Raw genomic sequence first — 17,997 nt, forward strand, 5'->3', positions numbered from 1 at the left:
CCTCCTCCTCCTCATGATCCTATTCCTCCTCAATTTGCAAAGCTATTGAGTAAATTAGGCCTTGTTTTGCAAGTGCAGTACTGAGTTAAATAGGCTGTGTAAGGTTTTCTAAAGAAACTAAGGCTTCGTGTTGGTAGTACCTTGTGCATACTAGAATTGCAATCATCAGAAGCTCGGTAATGTGATACTGCATTTTGATTGGTCGATGTACTTTTACATATTTGACCAATAAGGGTGACGTATACTTGTGGCAGAACGAGAATATTTCTGTTCTTTGGAAAAAAAGGGAGGTTCTTGTGATCATTTATGGCTTCCTTGTTCTTCCCGTTCTTTCGTGATTGTATTCTTCTCTCCTGCTTACTTATATAATTATTTCTTCTAGATTATTAGACGATTTATGTACACACCCAATAAGAATTTGATAGCAACTAAATTAGGAATAAAATAAATTAGGAATTGCATTTGTTCAAATGCTAATTGATGAACAATCATTATTAAACGAAAATCCCAATGCTGCAAATTTGTTCAATTTTTCATAAATGTTCAATCACAGTGAGGTCCACGTTATAATGGCAGTGTTTCATTAGCAATGGTATTGCTATCCTTGTCTGTCATTCAACAAAGCAGATAGCGTTATCTTTTTCTCGCTTTGCTCTGTTGCCGGATCGTCTTTTAACAATGAAGAATTGATAATTAACCAGCAAAATATTTCATCTCAATTATGAAATTTATTATGAAATTATTGTAAATATGAATTTTACATTGTATAAATATATAAATATATAATTACATTGTTAATATTACATCGATAAACCTGTATCGGCTTCCGTCTATAGAAGGTAACATTGTAATTGACAAGACGGAGGATCGGCAACGTTGTTATCCTATATTTCTCCACTGTCATTATAACGTGGACCTCACTGAGATTGAACATTTATAGAAAACTAGCCGTCAGGGTCGCTTCGCTTGCCATATCCGTCTAGCCAGGACCCCCGTCAGGATAGTCCAAGAATGACATCAGCAAGCTCGCTTCGCTCGCTTGCATTTTTCATTTGAGCATTTTTATCATATGTTAGGACGATCCAGTAGGGGGTCCAGACTAAACGGATATGGCGAGCAAAGCGAGCCTGACGGCTAGTAATATAATATATTCCCAGGAATAGCTCTGATTGAAATAGCAGTGCCCAATCAATTTTTCCGCAATGAATGCATTTCAATCTTCAACTTGGTGCCAACCTAACAAAGTCAACTCAACTTATGCCAACCTGACAAAATTATCAATTTAGTTACCAGTTAACAACTGTTTCGAAGAGGTACTCTCTCTAGATTATAGTTCTATATTAACATATGGTATGGACATTTTTCAATTATAATAAGGAGAATAAGAAGAATATACATGCTAAATGACGAACTTTAAACCCTTAAAAATCACCCTTAGCGTTGAAATATTGCCAAAAGATTTCTTAGTGCGCCTCTAAAGGTCCAACTAAACATACCTACCAAATTTGAACGTTTTTGGTCCGGTAGATTTTTAGTTCTGCGAGTGAGTGAGTGAGTGAGTGAGTCAGTGAGTCAGTCAGTCAGTCAGTGAGTGCCATTTCGCTTTTATATATATAGATTGAATAAATTTGCAGCATTGGGATTTTCGTTTAATAATGATTGTTCATCAATAAGCATTTGAACAAATGCAATTCCTAATTTATTTCCAGCTGAAGATTGCATAGAATTTATGGAAACTCATGAATCATCTATGCTGGTCGAATAGGAGATGAAATTTCGAGTAACAGGAATAAAGAGAGGGGAGAATGATGATGAAGATGGAGACAGATGACGCAGAAGAAGAAGAAGAGGAGGAGGAAGAAGAAGAAGAAGAAGAGGTAGAAAAGAGAGAATCTCCAGCTAATAAACAGATCAAATGGTGGGGAAGGTATAGCAGCAGCTATCTTCCATTGAATGGCACAAATGAGCTTAAGGGCATTTATGATAGAGGGGAATACCATCTCTATTCAACGGCAGTGCGCTGTACTTTTGTACCTTTTCACAAATAAGGGAAAGTACGTTTTTACCTTTGAAGAAGAGGGAATAAGGTGAGAGGAGGGGGGGAAAAAGGTTGAGTTGGTGGTGGAGGAGAAGTAGGAGCAGGTGGAGGAGGAGGAGGAGGAGGAGGAGCAGAGAACTTCTTTGAGGGAGGAAAACTGGAAAGATGCAACGTTGCTCCAATCTTTTAAGAGTGGCTGGATGAATGAATGATGTAACTAAGCAGTACATCGAAAGAAGGACTTGGTTATTGGAGTAAGAAGAGAAGGAGGAGAAGGAAAAGAAGGTGGTGGTGATGGAGGAGGAAGAGGAGGAGGATGAGGAAGACAATGAGGAAGAAGAAGGAGAAGGCGGGTCAGGAGGAGGAGGAGGAAGAGGAGGAGAAGAAAAAGAAAGAGGATTGATTGATTGAGTACTTTATGTAGATTACAATATATACTTGTTTATAAACTTATATACAATAGCTTACAATACAGCAAAATTATAGATGAATTTACAAAATATAAATTTAGAAAATAATTATTGAGCTGTCTATAATATTAAAAAAAAAACAATTTGTAATAACTATAGATAAAATAGATAATATTGTTGTGCATCTACATAAATTGTCTGAACTTTGGACATATCAATGTCCATTCTCCGGAAAGAATATTTGTTTTTTTTAAATGAAATTTATTTTTAATTTTTATTGAACATTCAATATATATTTGATAGCTGTGAAATTTATTATTCAAATTCAAATTTATTTTTTATTTATTCAAGTAAGTTACAATACATTCTGGTTTATACACGAATCTACAATAAATTACAGTACAACAGCCAATTATGCAACAAATTCTACATATTATGAAAACTTATTAATTACAATGAAGATTGAATGGAACATTAGAATATTGATAATATAGTATTGTAATGTAACTACATAAATCAGCGGTGTTTCAACAATGAATAAATGATAATTTCAATGAATGAATATACACCCCACTATAAATTATATGTGTTGGGGTATACGTAATATTCGGAGTATTCTTTCCACTAACTCTCTACCAAAACGTTAATTTCATCAATTCAACTAAGGATTTATTTAAAAATGAAAATATTGTAGAAGTTTTAATTAATATGGAGATTTGAGAGAAAAAATCAGAAAATTAATAAAGTAAAATAATTATAAAAGTAAGTAAGATCAAATCGTTAATTATTAAAATGGAGTAGGCTGAAAGTAGATCAGGGTAATCAACTTTCAGTAATATAAAGCAGTATGCAGTGGATAATTAAAATAACAGGGGAGGAGGAGGAGGTCAGCAGAAAATAGATACATAGAGAAAAATGAAAAGTTGGTTTGAGACGAAAGGTGGACATTATTCGAAAAGTGAGAAAGAGGAGATAAAATAGAACGGATGAACATTCTTGTGGGGGGTGGGGTTGAAGAACTGAAAAATGTTAAGGAGGATTATGATGAGGATGAGTAGGAGGAGGAGGAGGAGGAGGAGAAGGAGCAGGAGCAGGAGGAGGTGAAGTAGAATGAGGAAGAAGAGAAGGAGAAGGAGAAGGAGGAGGAGGAGTAGAAGAAGGGGGACGGTGAGAATGAGGAGAGGGATGAGGAGGAGGACGAGAAGGAGGATGACGGGGGAAAGATATCTGAAAAACACTAAATCAATCTGAAGAAAAAAAATGTGTAAACAAGTCACGAGCTGAACACTGATTAGAGCTTTATTTATGTATGTCACAATATTTACAGGCTTATACACTAATTTACATTGAATTTATATTTTTCACAAAGAAGCACTGATTGGGAGAGAAAAACTAAGGATACTCCTTGTACTATTTCTCTAATGACGGTAATGCTAATTATTCAACGAATTTTGCAAAGTATAGATAATTAATTGATGAGCATAACGATTAAATGCAATTAGAATAACGATGATATAAAATTGTAATGTAACTTCATAAATCGGCGGTGTTTCAAAAAATAATTGATATCCTTCTCATCAACACACGACCGGATTGTGATGGAATAGAGCTGTTGGGAATATCATATCATGTGAATATATGATTTGAATCTTGGAAATGGGATGAATGGATGATGAGGTGGAGGAGTGAGTGGAGGAGGAGGAGGAGTGAGAGGAGGAGGTTGAGTAGAATGAGGGGGGAGAGAAGGAGGTGGAGTGGAATGAGGGGGAAGAGAAGGAGTGGAGTAGAATGAGGGGGAAGGGAAGGAGGAGGAGGAGGTGAAGTAGAATGATGGTGGAGAGAAGGAGGAGGAGTAGTAGGAGGAGGAGGAGGAAGAGTAGAAGGGGGTGGGTGAGAAAGAGGTGGCGAGGGAAGAGGAGGAGGACGAGAAGCAGGAAGACGAGGAAAAGATATCTGAAAAAGACTATATCAATCTGAAGAAAAAAAAATGTGTAGAAAAGTCACGAGCTGAACACTGATTAGAGCACTGAATTAAATAAATGTTTGTAAAATGTTGGTCAGCTATTTTATGCTATTTATTCAAAGAAGGAGGTAAAAGATGGAGAACACGAAGGAAAACACAAAAGAAGGACAAGAAGATGAACGAAAGGTAGGACAAAATACAAGAAAATGACAAGATGATCTCCAAGAAGGAGAACGAGAGAAACTGCAATATAGTCATTACGGTATTTAGAAGTAACAGGAGATTGTCAAGAACAAGGACGACAAAAAAAAAGAAATCGGAGAAAAGGAGAAAATGAGAAAATGAGAAAAAACTTGAAGAAGAACGTGAAGCATAAGTTGAAGAAAAAAGAATAAAAAGATCAGTACTTATTCTTAAGGAGACAAGAAGAAAAAACGAATTTGTGGAAAAGGAGAAAATGAAGAAGGATGTGAAGAAGAAGTTGAAGAAAAAGAAGAATAAAAAGATGAGTACTGTATTTTTAAGGAGACAAGGACAAGAAGGACTCACCACATCCATCATGAGGTTACTGGAGCTAGTTTTGCCATGCGCTGATTGGTGAGACTCGCGCATGCGCACAAAAGCTGTTGGTCCGCCAATTCCACCTCCCCCTTCACCTGTAACAAGACAGTGTGGTCAGGTGACATATTTTGGTGGGTGACATCATGAACAACCAGCCGGCAGTCGCCAAATTGCATCAAAATCTGCATTGCAAGCTTGAAACACAGTTTGTATGATGAATGGTGACATAGAGAAAAAATATCATAAGAAGATATTCCATGATTTAGATATAGGTCGTTCATGTTCCAATTTTCAAGCTGAATACTGTCGACTACTGTCTATTATTGCTTCTTTGGCAGGGTGAGAGTGTAAGAACGACACAGTATGAGAGACTACCAGCGTCACATAGCTTTACGAAAAATAACTACTATCGACTAAAGATAACAGTGAAATTTATAAAATAAACGCCCAATACAATAGGATATCTTCTTATGCTATTTTTTCTCAATTATTATGATGAAGATCTCATTCAAATAAATAGATAAGGTCGCACACATATTCCAGATCTGTATGACAACAGTAAGCTTTTTAATGTGCAAAATTACAGCTCTGGTCTTTCCTGATATGTACTAGTCAATAAGAAAAGAATAGAAATTTCATGTTCTCAATTTGATAAAAATGTTCTGAATATTACTTGATATAACTCTAAATGGCTCTGTGGAAGAAATGTATAACTAGTGACCCCCTGGGCTGGAGAGCTTGCTCAGGAACTGTTGTATTGTAGTCTTTGAAACCAACAACTTTAAATTATGCAGAGTTGGTGAAAAATTATAAACACGGCTAAATATTCCTATTACAAATAATAGTTTGTCAATAGGTTTTATTGGGGTTCCTATTTGAAATGAAGAATTACTCTCCAAAAATCTCTTTGTCGCTTCAACATCTATTTTTCTCAAATGAGAATGAAAATGAATGAAAATTTTTGGTGGTATTACTTGCTTTTTTATATAAAAAAGCGAGTAAGTTATGTAATATATAAAAGCAAGTTATAATATTATATAAAAGCATTTATGCTTTTTATATAAAAAGCATAAAATAGCTTTTTTTATGACCATATTATGATCAATTTCGAAAAGCAAGTAATTTTTGGTGGAATAAACAAGTGGAATTCAAAAGAAAATGAATGTTGAAAACCGCACATTGATATCTCAACCCGTATTAGTTCGTTGATGTAAAAGTAGTGGATTATGTTGTACAGTATATTAAGGTGCGTACAGATATACGCGCCGCGAACATGAGCAATTCACTTTTAATCAGCTGATTATATCTGTATTTTTACAGTAACGGTAAGATACAGATATAAAAAGCTTGGCATCAGCTGATTAAAAGTGAATTGCTTATGTTCGCGGCGCGTAAATCTGTACGCACCTCTAACCAGCTGAAATCATGTGTCAGTGATAGCTGTCGTTGTGATAGCTTCCAAATAGCCTTGGCTGTAAGTAATGAATGAATGGGAAAACTACTGTAATTGAAGGCAATGAATCCTTCAGCTGATTAAATGATAAACCACAACAATTTTTTTCTCATGCACTTTCAATGTTATTTTATATCCTGAAAAAGTACGAAGGAGAGAGTCAAATCTGTTGTCCAACGAACCTGATCTGTGAAATGTTCAAAGAAAACATGTTCAAAAATTGAAGCTGATTGATGAATTCTTTCTAAAGTTATTGTAGAATATACAAACAAACGAAAAACGACTTGGGCCTTCAGCAAGTCAAAGGTAATAATTCGCTTACGCTCGTTCAACAAGAGCATCGGCTACTAATTACTTATGAATTACCTGGAGATTTTCATCATTGGGCCTACTATTTAGTGCTGAGAATATAAAACTCATCAATTTTATCAGATTAGCTGTTGAGGTGAAAATCTTACAATTTCTTTTCCAAAGCTTGACTTTGTAAAAATTATGTTTCTTTTTTTGTCAAAACAGGAGTGTCTTCAAGTGATGTTCATGAACACTGGACGTGCTGATTGGAACACAAGTGCTTGTTAAATAGGCTACATCAATTAATTAGAGCACAAAATTAATTAATTAATAGACAGGAGTGATCAGTGTGAAGTAGTGTAGACTTGTTAGCTGCTCAGTAGAGTACCGATAAGACTGGCTGTGTAATAATTGATTAGGTATATCACAACAGTAATTAATAGTAGTTCAAGATCACGGTCTTCACACTCTCTCTTTTTCACTTCCTCTCTCACACTCTCTCACTCAATCTTTCTCTCTCTCTATCTATCTATCTTCCTCTCTGGTAGAGAGTTAGTGGGGAGGATATTTTTAATATTCTTTCCGAAGAATGGACATTGATATGTCCAAAGCTCCGTCAATTTATGTAGATGCATAACAATATGATTATTATCTATAGTTATTATATTACAAACTGCTTTTTCATATCATATACAGTTCAATAATTATTTTCTTAGTCTATATTATGTAAATTCATCTATAATTTTGCTGTATTGTAAGCTATTGTATATAAGTGTATAAGCCAGTATATATTGTAATCTACATAAATAAAGTACTCAATCAATCAATCAATCAATCAAATCTCTCAATCTCTCTCGAAGCTCCGCCAATTTATGTAGATGCATAACAATATAATTATCTATAGTTATTATATTACAAATTGCTTTCTCATATCATTTTAGAATTAAGTTTGTTTTTTGGTAGGTAATTCTTCAAAATTATATTTTTAATATGTGAATATTTCCTATTTTAGTTATAATAATGTAAAATATCTCTTCTATGTTTTGTTTAGAAGTATCTGAATTTGATAATTTACTTTGTGATAATAATTAAGAACGGAAAATTTTGTGAATTGGAGAACTACAAGACTTAACCTATTCCGGACTATGTGTTATCTAAATTTGGAAGAGGAATAGCACAAGGTTACCTTATTTTTCTTCTCCTTATAATTTTGATAATGTACTTATTGTATAAATGAATGAATGAATGAATATACAGTTCAATAATTATTTTCTTAGACTATATTATGTAAATTCATCAATAATTTTGCTGTATTGTAAGTTATTGTATATAAGTGTATAATCCAGTATATATTGTAATCTACATAAATAAAGTACTCAATCAATCAATCAATCAATCAATCTCTCCCTAGCGTCCCAACAACACAAGGTGCTAGAGTGGTAGAACCCCAACGAAAATTCGGGTTCCTCTTTATCCATAATCCTCTGTATTCTACATCCTCACCCCTCACCTAGCCTTTATTGGCATTTGAGAATGGGATATATACTAGACACTAGACGTGTCTTGAATGAAATAATACAATTAAGGGTGCTATTGTGAGGTCCACGTTATAATGGCAGTGGAAAAAGATAGGTGAAAACCGTTGTCGAACCTCTGTCTTGTCAATGCCTTCTATACACGGTAGGAGATACATGATTAATAATGTAATATTAACTGTTCCTTCTTGTATCCTCTCAGTTGTACCTTTAATATTTCCCATTTCCCTGTAAATTCTGCAGATTTGCTTCATTCTGTAAGCACGATGTGCCTTCACCAATTATGTAAGGGGAAAAACTATTATAACAAAAGAGAACAGAAACTAGAGCTTTAATCAATGAATCTTTAACATAGATATACATTTAAACAAAACTGGATTAATTTCATTAATAATAATTATAATAAGGATAATTTCACGAGAACCAATCAGAGAAGGCGTTTTTGGAATAACGGTTTTATTCAAATTCTCAGTTCATTTTACATAAAGTACGCTGAATTTAACATCTTGATAAACAGCCAACAAATACCTATAGGGCAGGGGATCTGAAATTCAGACGAGATCTTTCATCCTGTATATCTTGGTAACCAAGCATTTTCGGACCTATGTTAATTAGCATTTTTTTCTTTTGATTGTGAAAAAACACCCCCTTGATTATGAGCACCTTTTTTGGAACACCCTGTACACATCATATATGTTCGGTTCCGTTTATACAAATCCACAATATTCCACGTTGAATTTTTTCACCATATCATGTTAAGTTTCCAAGCTTCCTAATTAGTTTTCGCCCCACTCGTATGTAATGAGCTGGTTTTCGTGCGTCATATGGAGGCCGAAAATGATTGTTTTCTGACCAGGCCGGTAAACGTTTTACGGCCCTAGAGCTGTAAAATAACCTTGAAGTCAGCTGATTCTGATTTGATGTGAACGTGTTGACAAAATAATTTATGAAACGGAATCAGTTTATGCTTCTAAGTGTTCTAGAATTGAATAAAGTATTTTGCAATAAGATACTATGATTTTATTTGGATGGATGAAATACAAATAAGATATTATACATTATTCAAATTTAATTTTCAGAGTATAATTGAATCTAACCTCTAACCTCATAGTACTGCGTTTATCACGGAACCTGGTGGATAATTTTGGAACAACTTGGGCAAATCCTTGGTGCTGAACGTTTTAACAAATAGTTTATGAAACGTAATCAGTCTATGCTTATAGAATTAAATACAGTATTCTGTCATAAGATACTATCATCTTATTTGGATGAATGAAATACAGATAAGATATATTATAAAATATACAAATTCGATTTTCAGAGAAGGACAGAACTTTTAACCTAAACTTCTGCAGTCGACGACAACAAGCATTGTTGACGTTGATAATCGGATTGGCCAAATCTCAAGTGTGCTAAAACAGCTGATCCAAAAACTTTTCTTTATTTGTGTTCATTATTTAAGAATCAAAACATTTATAATAATATCATCTTATTGTCATTTGAAAGAATAAAAAAGTATAAACTCAACCTCCCACATTAAAACATAATTGAACATAATCTTTTAGCTTATTTAGACAAATAAGAATAAAAAATAAAAGTACTTGGACAATTTCCTGATATTCAGATTACCTCAAATTTTGCTAGATCTATGACCTTCCAGTTTTGCTTTCGGAAGTGCCTAATAAACAATTATTCTCATATATTTTATATTGTTTTATTTTTTGGGTTGCGAAAAATAGCGTTCGTGCCATGGGCAAAAATGTGTTTCCAGCTCTCAATCTTTTCTATTCCTCTGCCTACGGCCTTGGACTTGAAAACCGATTTCGAGCCGGAAAAGTCTCATTTTCGGCCCTAGGTGCGAAAAATACTATTACCACTTCAAGCTTCGTGCAAATAAAAATAAAATAATTATAATAGAGGAAAATAAGACAATTAGGATGATAGAGCACCTATGCTCCATCTATGATTCATTCAAATTGCAACTCATCTTTCGATAATTCCCCAGTTCATACTTTGTAAAATTCATTGATTGACTATGACTACCTATATCCTATTGTTAGTTATAATTGTTTTTGGATTGTCAAAACGGAAGTATTATCTACTAACATGTAAATCTATGTTTTTCAAGAAGAACGTGTCATCAAGCTGTTAAACCTACAAACCTTAAAAAACCATATTTTAATGTTGTTTCATGGGTAAGTTATGTGATAAGTAGAAACTTGGAACCTTCCCACATAACATACATACAGATATCTACAGGATTGATATCTACAGATATTTATCATCATGGTTTTATAATGATTATGAGACTCATCATCATCATCATCATCATCATTATCATTTGCATCATCAACAACAAAAAATGACAATGGCTTATTTTCTTACACATGACAATGAAAATCTTTCCCACATCAATATAATAATTATCAACGTGTGAGAAAAAATAGTGGCCAATAGTGAAGAAGCGAGAGGTAATGAGAATCAAAAGGAGAAGATATGTGAAGGAGGTGGAAGAAAGAGAGATAGGCACAGTAAGAGAGAGAGAGTGTGAGTGAGTGAGAGATTCAGATTCAGATTCCTTTATTCATGTGTTTAACAGAACAAAATTCAACTTACGTTATAGCGTTGATAAAAATGACAGTAGCAGTAAAATAACAAGGTTAATCATAATATTTAACTAAAGAGTTCTACAATAATAGGCCTATTGAGCAAGGAAAATGATGAAATATGCGAAAGTTAAGGTACTACTGTAACGTTTTCACATGAAACGGTGATGTTTGGATCTTTAGAAATCCATTCTATCGAGGATAACCTCCCCTTCAGCACTTAACCTCATGTGCAAGAGAGAGAGAGAGAGAGAGAGAGAGAGAGAGAGAGAGAGAGAGAGAGAGAGAGAGAGAGAGAGAGAGTGAGAGAGGGAGAGATAGTGACAAGGATCAATATAGAGAGTGAAAAAACGGATAATAATGAAAAGACATTGTGTGGAAGGCAGAGGGGCGAGAAAAGACTTGAAATGTTTTGTCTTTACTCTTTTTCTGAGAGTAACTGTGATTTCCTCATGATAATGTCGAATGTATGACATTAGACTATAATGGTGAGATCTACTTCAAAATGTTCGATTGGGGTGCATTGAAGGAATATTTAAAGAGGAATTAGTGACAGTTTGTAGTTAACCTCATTAAAGAAATCATCGCTATTAGTCCAGTCACTATATACATTGGTGCATGCAATTTATATTGTAGTAATGATTTTTTAATATATTATTTGGGTACACAAGAGAAGTCTAGAACCAATTTCTTCATGCAAAATTCCCTTGTGCTAGATACAGAGTGGCCCAAAAACCTCGTATTTTCGGCTCATTTTCCAGTTTCCAGCTATTTCTGCCAAATCTCGTAATCGGACAGAAACATTTGCTCTCGCCTTTTTTCAAGAATATGAGATTCTGAATGAAATGAAATCATTCGGAACTCTCTATCTCCAATGAGTACTGAGTTATGATTTTTCAAAAATGAGTGAAATTTGAAGAGAAAATCAATTTTTGATGAATTTTTTTATTTTGATCAACAATATCTTCCGATTGTTATGATTTAGATGTATAATTCAAAATCCCCCTGGGCGTATTTTTGTGCTCTACAATCTGAGATCAGGTAGAGCGCTCTATCTCATATAGATTTCCAGGTACACCTGACAAACAATGCTCCTTGTATTGTGAAAAACACCTAATTTTCAGCTTTAACCATCATCACCAACTAAATTGTACTCACATTAATATTACGCACAATGACATAAGTTCATAAGATTATGTTCTATGAAAATCACCCGTTAGATGCACTTCATTGTATCTAGCACAAGGAAATTTTGCATGAAGAAATTGGTTCTAGACTTCTCTTATGTACCCAAATAACATATTAAAAAATCAGAACTACAATATAAATTGCAAGCACACCCCCTTTTTATGTCAATATTGACTGGACTATATTCTTCTGGAAAATATGTTTGAGCCCAATTCCAATAGAATTATATTTTAACATATAGGCCCGTTTGCTCAACAACCGGTTAAATTTCAATTAATTTCACGGTTTTTAGACAAAATCTGTTGAGCTATCTACTTTTCATGAGTTTTGTATGTAATTAGGGATTATTTTTCCAAGATTGCGTTTGTCCATTATATACTTATTCTACATATTTCTCTTCGGAATTGAATATTTCGAAAGGGAATATTCTGTGTTTATTGTTCATTTAACATAGTAAATATGATTCAAACCTTAAAGGAACTTCTTCTTCGGGACCAAGTTTCGCGTATTTTGTCACATATCTTGAAAATTACTGTGACTAACGATCTGGAAACGGTTTTATTGAATTTCTTAGTTCATTTTACGTTAAGTTCACTGAATTCAACATCTTAATTAACATTCAACAAATAACCATAAGGCAGGGGAACTGAAACTCAGACGAAATCTTTCACCCTTTATAACTTGGTAACCAAGCATTTTCGGATGTGAATTGGAATTTTTTTCTTCTTTTGATGTGTGAAATCATCCCCTGGCTCATGGGCTCCTTTTTTAGAACACCCTGTATAGTATTGTTGATCAGGAAGTATTATTATTGAATGAAAAAGACTAAGAAATTGTCAAAAACCACTGATTTGAGTGTAGATCATTGATTGATCAGTGGTTTTTTGACAATTTCTTAGTCTTTTTCATTCAATATGAATTTCTACCACAATATCAACTTCTCAACTACACAAAAAGTATTATTATTATTAACATCAAAATTGAATTAGTACGTTATTAAATAAATGAGTAGATTTTTCTATGAGTTATGATCCTATAAAAATTATTATTAGTTATAATGGATAATCCTATGATTGATTTCCAAATGTATTTGGAATGTATGGTCAATAAAAACTGTCATATTGAAAAATACATAGAGAGAAAGAGAATGAATGGAGATTTATTAGAAGAAGATCAGAAGAAACATAGAGAGTAATACAAACAAAGAGAGAGAGTTGATGCCTATCAGAAATAATGGAAAGATAGAACATAGAGAGAGACAAAGATTAGCTCAATATAGAGGGAGTATAATAGAAAGATGGGAAAGATTGATTGATTGAGTACTTTATTTATGTAGATTACAATACATACTGGCTTATACACTTATATACAATAGCTTACAATACAGCAAAATTATAGATGAATTTACATAATATAGACTAGGAAAATAACTATAGAACTGTATATGAAATGAAAAAGCAATTTGTAATATAATAACTATAGATAATAATCATATTGTTATGCATCTACATAAATTGGCGGAGCTTTTATGAAGAGAGAGAGAGAGACAAAGATAAGGCTAATACAGAGGGAGTAAGTGAATGAGGGTTCAAAGAGTAGGGCAGGTCACTAATGACGGAAGTTTATTTCTCAGAATCGATCTTGATAGTTCTAATCAATCATTTATCTGTCAGTTTTATGACACAGTCTCCACACTTTTGTCATTCAATCACATTTTTATCACACCTACTTACAGATATTGTGTCACTTCTCTTATACTCTTTCTTCTCATTCTCATTCATCATCTCCTTTTTTCTTCATCTTCTTCTTCTTTTTCATCTTCTTCTTCTTCTTCTTCTTCTTCTTCTTCTTCTTCTTCTTCTTCTTCTTCTTCTTCTTCTTCTTCTTCTCTTCTTCTTCTTCTTCTTCTTCTTCTTCTTCTTCTTCTTCTTCTTCTTCTTCTTCTTCTTCTTCTTCTTCTTCTTCTTCTTCTTCTTCTTCTTCTTCTTCTTCTTCTTCTTCTTCTTCTTCTTCTTCTTCTTCTTCTTCTTCTTCTTCTTCTTCCCCTTCTCTTCCTTCTCACATTCTCATTCTTCTTCTCCTTATCTGCTTCTTTCTTAAATTCACCTATTCTTGTGTCTCCTATCATTATCATCTTATTCTACTTTCATCTTATTCTGTTGTGGTTGCTATGACAAAATTGTAACGTGCTATAAATTTTCGGCTCTAAATTTATTGTCTAAATTTGCTATTTTTTAAATTTGGCTTGGTGGGTTTGTGTTTTGTCTCGGTTTTGTATATTTTTGGACTTTTTAACATCATAACATCATAATAAACCTAATTCCGAAGTGAAAAGTGTAACTTTAAAGTATTGTGCTGACTATAACCGTAGTGTCCGGTTTCCCATTAGGGAACTTTGGACTATATACGGCAAGGTGGAACTACCCTTGGGTCTCCCCACCATTCAAAGCCATACGCTAATAATAATAATCTACTTTCATGTCTCTATTCTTGTTCCCCTTTATTTTTTTCATTCTCATATCCATTTTTTCTCTCATCAAATTTTCCTGAATAATAACAGTACTCCATCCATTGTTGGATGGAAGCATTCACACTGGTATCCACAAGTCCAGCAATTAATAACAGCACCTAAGTCATCACTTTTGTACGTACACAAAAGCTGAACTTTGTACGTACGTGTCACTTTTGTACGTAAAAGCAGAAGCTTTATAATATTGTTGGCTCTCTTCCGATGAGTCGATTAATGAAGTTACTCACTCACTCATTCATAATCAACGAATAAAAATCTACTAAATATGTTCAAATTTGGCAAGATACTCTCAAAATCGGCATCATGCAACGTTTTTCTGCGTTTTTTCAGCTCTTTCAAAAACTAATTGGGCAAAAATGTTCAAATTTGATGAACAGGCTCAGGTGGAGTCTAAAAATATTGTACTGTGAAGGTGCGTACAGATTTACGCGCCGCGAACATGAGCAATTCACTTTTAATCAGCTGATGCCAAGCTTTTTATATCTATATCTTATACCTTTTCTGTAAAAATACAGATATAGTCAGCTGATTAAAAGTGAATTGCTCATGTTCGCGGCGCGTATATCTATACGGACCTTGAGAGTTTTGATATTACGTCTATAAGTTCATCCCAGAATCGGCGGATTTGAGCGTTTATTTTGCGTTTTCTAGGTGTTTTCAAGAACTAATGGAGAGAAAATGTTAAAATTTCATACAGAAGTTCAGCTAAGATCTAGAAATTTTGTCTTGAGAGGATTTCAAAATTACGCCAAAGATACGCTCGATAGGGGTGGTTCTACAGCGTTTTTCTGCGTTTTCTGTGATATTGCAAGAGCTGCTCCAGAGAAAATATTTTTTGATTCCCGTACATATAGGTTCAGCTAAGGTATACAATGTTGTACATGGTGTTGTTGTAAAAGGATTTGGAAATTACGCCAAAGATACGCCCAAAATCGGCGTTTTATCTGCTTGATCAAGAGCAAATGAGCAGAAAATGTTAAAATTCGATAGACATTTTCAGCTAGGTTCTAGAAATTTTGTGTTAGAAAGACTCCAATATTTTGGAGCCCAAGTCGACGTTTTTCCTATGTGGTCTCAGTCAACTGGTGATTGAATTGACCCTATAGTTTCGTATTTGACGGGAAGAAGCAAGCCCAGATGATGGATTTTTTGATATTTATAAAGATATTGGAGTGATCCGTGGTCTAGTGGATAGAGTGCTTGCGTAGCAGCATAGAGATCCCGGGTTCAAACCCTCTCAATACCAAACGTTTTTTAACCAGATCACTCCCGTGTTTTCGGATGGGCACGTTAAACTATCGGTCCCGGCTGAAGTATGACAGTCGTAGGGGCTCATTGACGGCTTAAATTATATATTCAGGCGGTGGGACCTTCCCGCAAGGGACTCTCCAACAACAAAAGCCATACGAATTTACTTTTGAGATGATGAATTCAGGCGTGCGAAGCGAGTCTGCTATTCTCATCCCTGGATGATTCAGCCGGGAGGTCAGGTGGCGGAGCCTCCTGGCTAGATGGATAGAGCGAGCGAAGCGAGCCTGCTGGCTAGTGAGAATATAAAAGGGTTTGTCTATTATATTGAGTAGGCGACAAGATGGATGTATGGTCTCTAAATAGATTCACTACAAACTGTCACCTTTCCTTATAAATGGAATTAATGATCCCCATTCAAACAATGCTGACACTTGGTAGCGAGTCTCACTAAATCTGGATTACAGAGACCCTTTATTCTAGGGGTTGGACTCTGTTAGGGGTTATCTGTGGGGCGAGAGAGCCTCCAACAGAGGAGGGTGAATCGATATCCTCGAAACAAGGGTAGCAGGTCAATAATCTCTCTCTTTCTTTCATTATCTGAACCATTCCTACCTCTTTTTCCAAACTCCGGCCAAGTATACTAATAGAAGTGATCATTACATATAATTTTCCTATATTAATATTAACATTGGGTTGTTCAAGAATCTATATATATATATATATATATATATATTATATATATATATATATTATATATATATATATAAGTCAGTGACCAATAGTCATGCTGCCATTATGTGTTTTATTCATTGAATAAATCTTTTTAAAAAGTGAGTTGCGCGTTCGTTTATCTTATCTGACTGACTGACTGACTCACTCACTCGCAGAACTAAAAATCTACCGGACCAAAAACGTTCAAATTTGGTAGGTATACTCAGTTGGCCCTTTAGCGACGCACCGTGAACGGATTTGAACGAAATATGTGTTTTTCCAGCGTTTTTAGCGTGTTCTCAGCTTTATATTAGAACGAAAAAATTAGAACGAAAGGATAGAACGAATTGTATATATATATATATATTATATAAACTCATGTTATTTCAATTATCCACTGCATACTGCTGTATATTACTGAAATTTGATAACCCTGATCTACTTTCAGCCTACTTCATTTTATTAATCAATTATTTGATCTTATCTACCTATATAATTATTTACTTATCAATTTTCTGTTTTTTTTCTATTCAATATTCATATTGATTAAAACTTTTACAATATTTCCATTAATAAATAAATCCTTAGTTTAAATAACGAAATTAACGTTTTGGTAGAGAGTTAGTGGGCAGGATATTTTTAATATTCTTCCCAAAGAATGGACATTGATATGTCCAAAGCTCCGCCAATTTATGTAGATGCATAACAATATGATTATTATCTATAGTTATTATATTACAAATTGCTTTTTCATATAATATACAGTTCAATAGTTATTTTCTTAGTCTATATTATGTAAATTCATCTATAACTTTGCTGTATTGTAAGCTATTGTATACAAGTGTATAAGCCAGTATATATTGTAATCTACATAAATAAAGTACTCAATCAATCAATCAATTATCGAGAACAAATGAAAAGAAAATGTTCAAATTCAGTACAGAAGCTCAGCTAGGGTGGAATAATGTTGTATTAGAAGGAATTTGAAATAACGCCAAAGATACGCCCAAAATCTGCGTTTTTTTGCGCTTTCTCAGCTTTATCGAGAACAAATGAACAGAAAATGTTCAAATTTACTACAGAAGCTCAGCTGGGGTGGAATAATGTTGTGTTAGAAGGAATTTGAAATAACGACAAAGATACGCCCAAAATTAGCGGTTCATTGCGTTTTCTCAGTTCTTTCATCAAGTAATAGACTGAAAACGTTCAAATTTGATACAGAGGTTTAGCTAGGGTCTAAAAATTTTGTGATGAGGTGACTTCAATATTTGATCAAAGATACGCCTGAAATCAGCGTTTTTCCAACGTTTTTCTCAGCTTTTCTGCGTTTCCTCAGTACTTTACTTTCTTATGGAATGAAGCATGCTCAAATTAAAAATGCAGGCGAGCGAAGCGAGCCCGCTGATTTCATTTTTGTACTATCCAGTCGTGGGTCCAGGGGGCAGAGCCCCCTGGTTAGA

At 34.1% G+C, this 17,997-nt stretch overlaps 1 protein-coding gene across 1 annotated transcript in view; it reads right to left on the reverse strand.

Moving 5' to 3' along the window:
- The window catches only part of LOC111055928 (zinc finger protein basonuclin-2-like), a 436,060-nt gene that overhangs the window by 376,167 nt on the left and 41,896 nt on the right, over positions 1 to 17,997 (reverse strand). The window contains exon 3 of the mRNA XM_039435714.1: positions 4,961 to 5,067. Coding sequence (XP_039291648.1) covers positions 4,961 to 5,067 — 107 coding nt within the window. The remainder of the gene's footprint in view (positions 1 to 4,960; positions 5,068 to 17,997) is intronic.

This window comes from Nilaparvata lugens, chromosome 9, assembly GCF_014356525.2.
Source record: "Nilaparvata lugens isolate BPH chromosome 9, ASM1435652v1, whole genome shotgun sequence".
Lineage (NCBI taxonomy): Eukaryota > Metazoa > Arthropoda > Insecta > Hemiptera > Delphacidae > Nilaparvata > Nilaparvata lugens.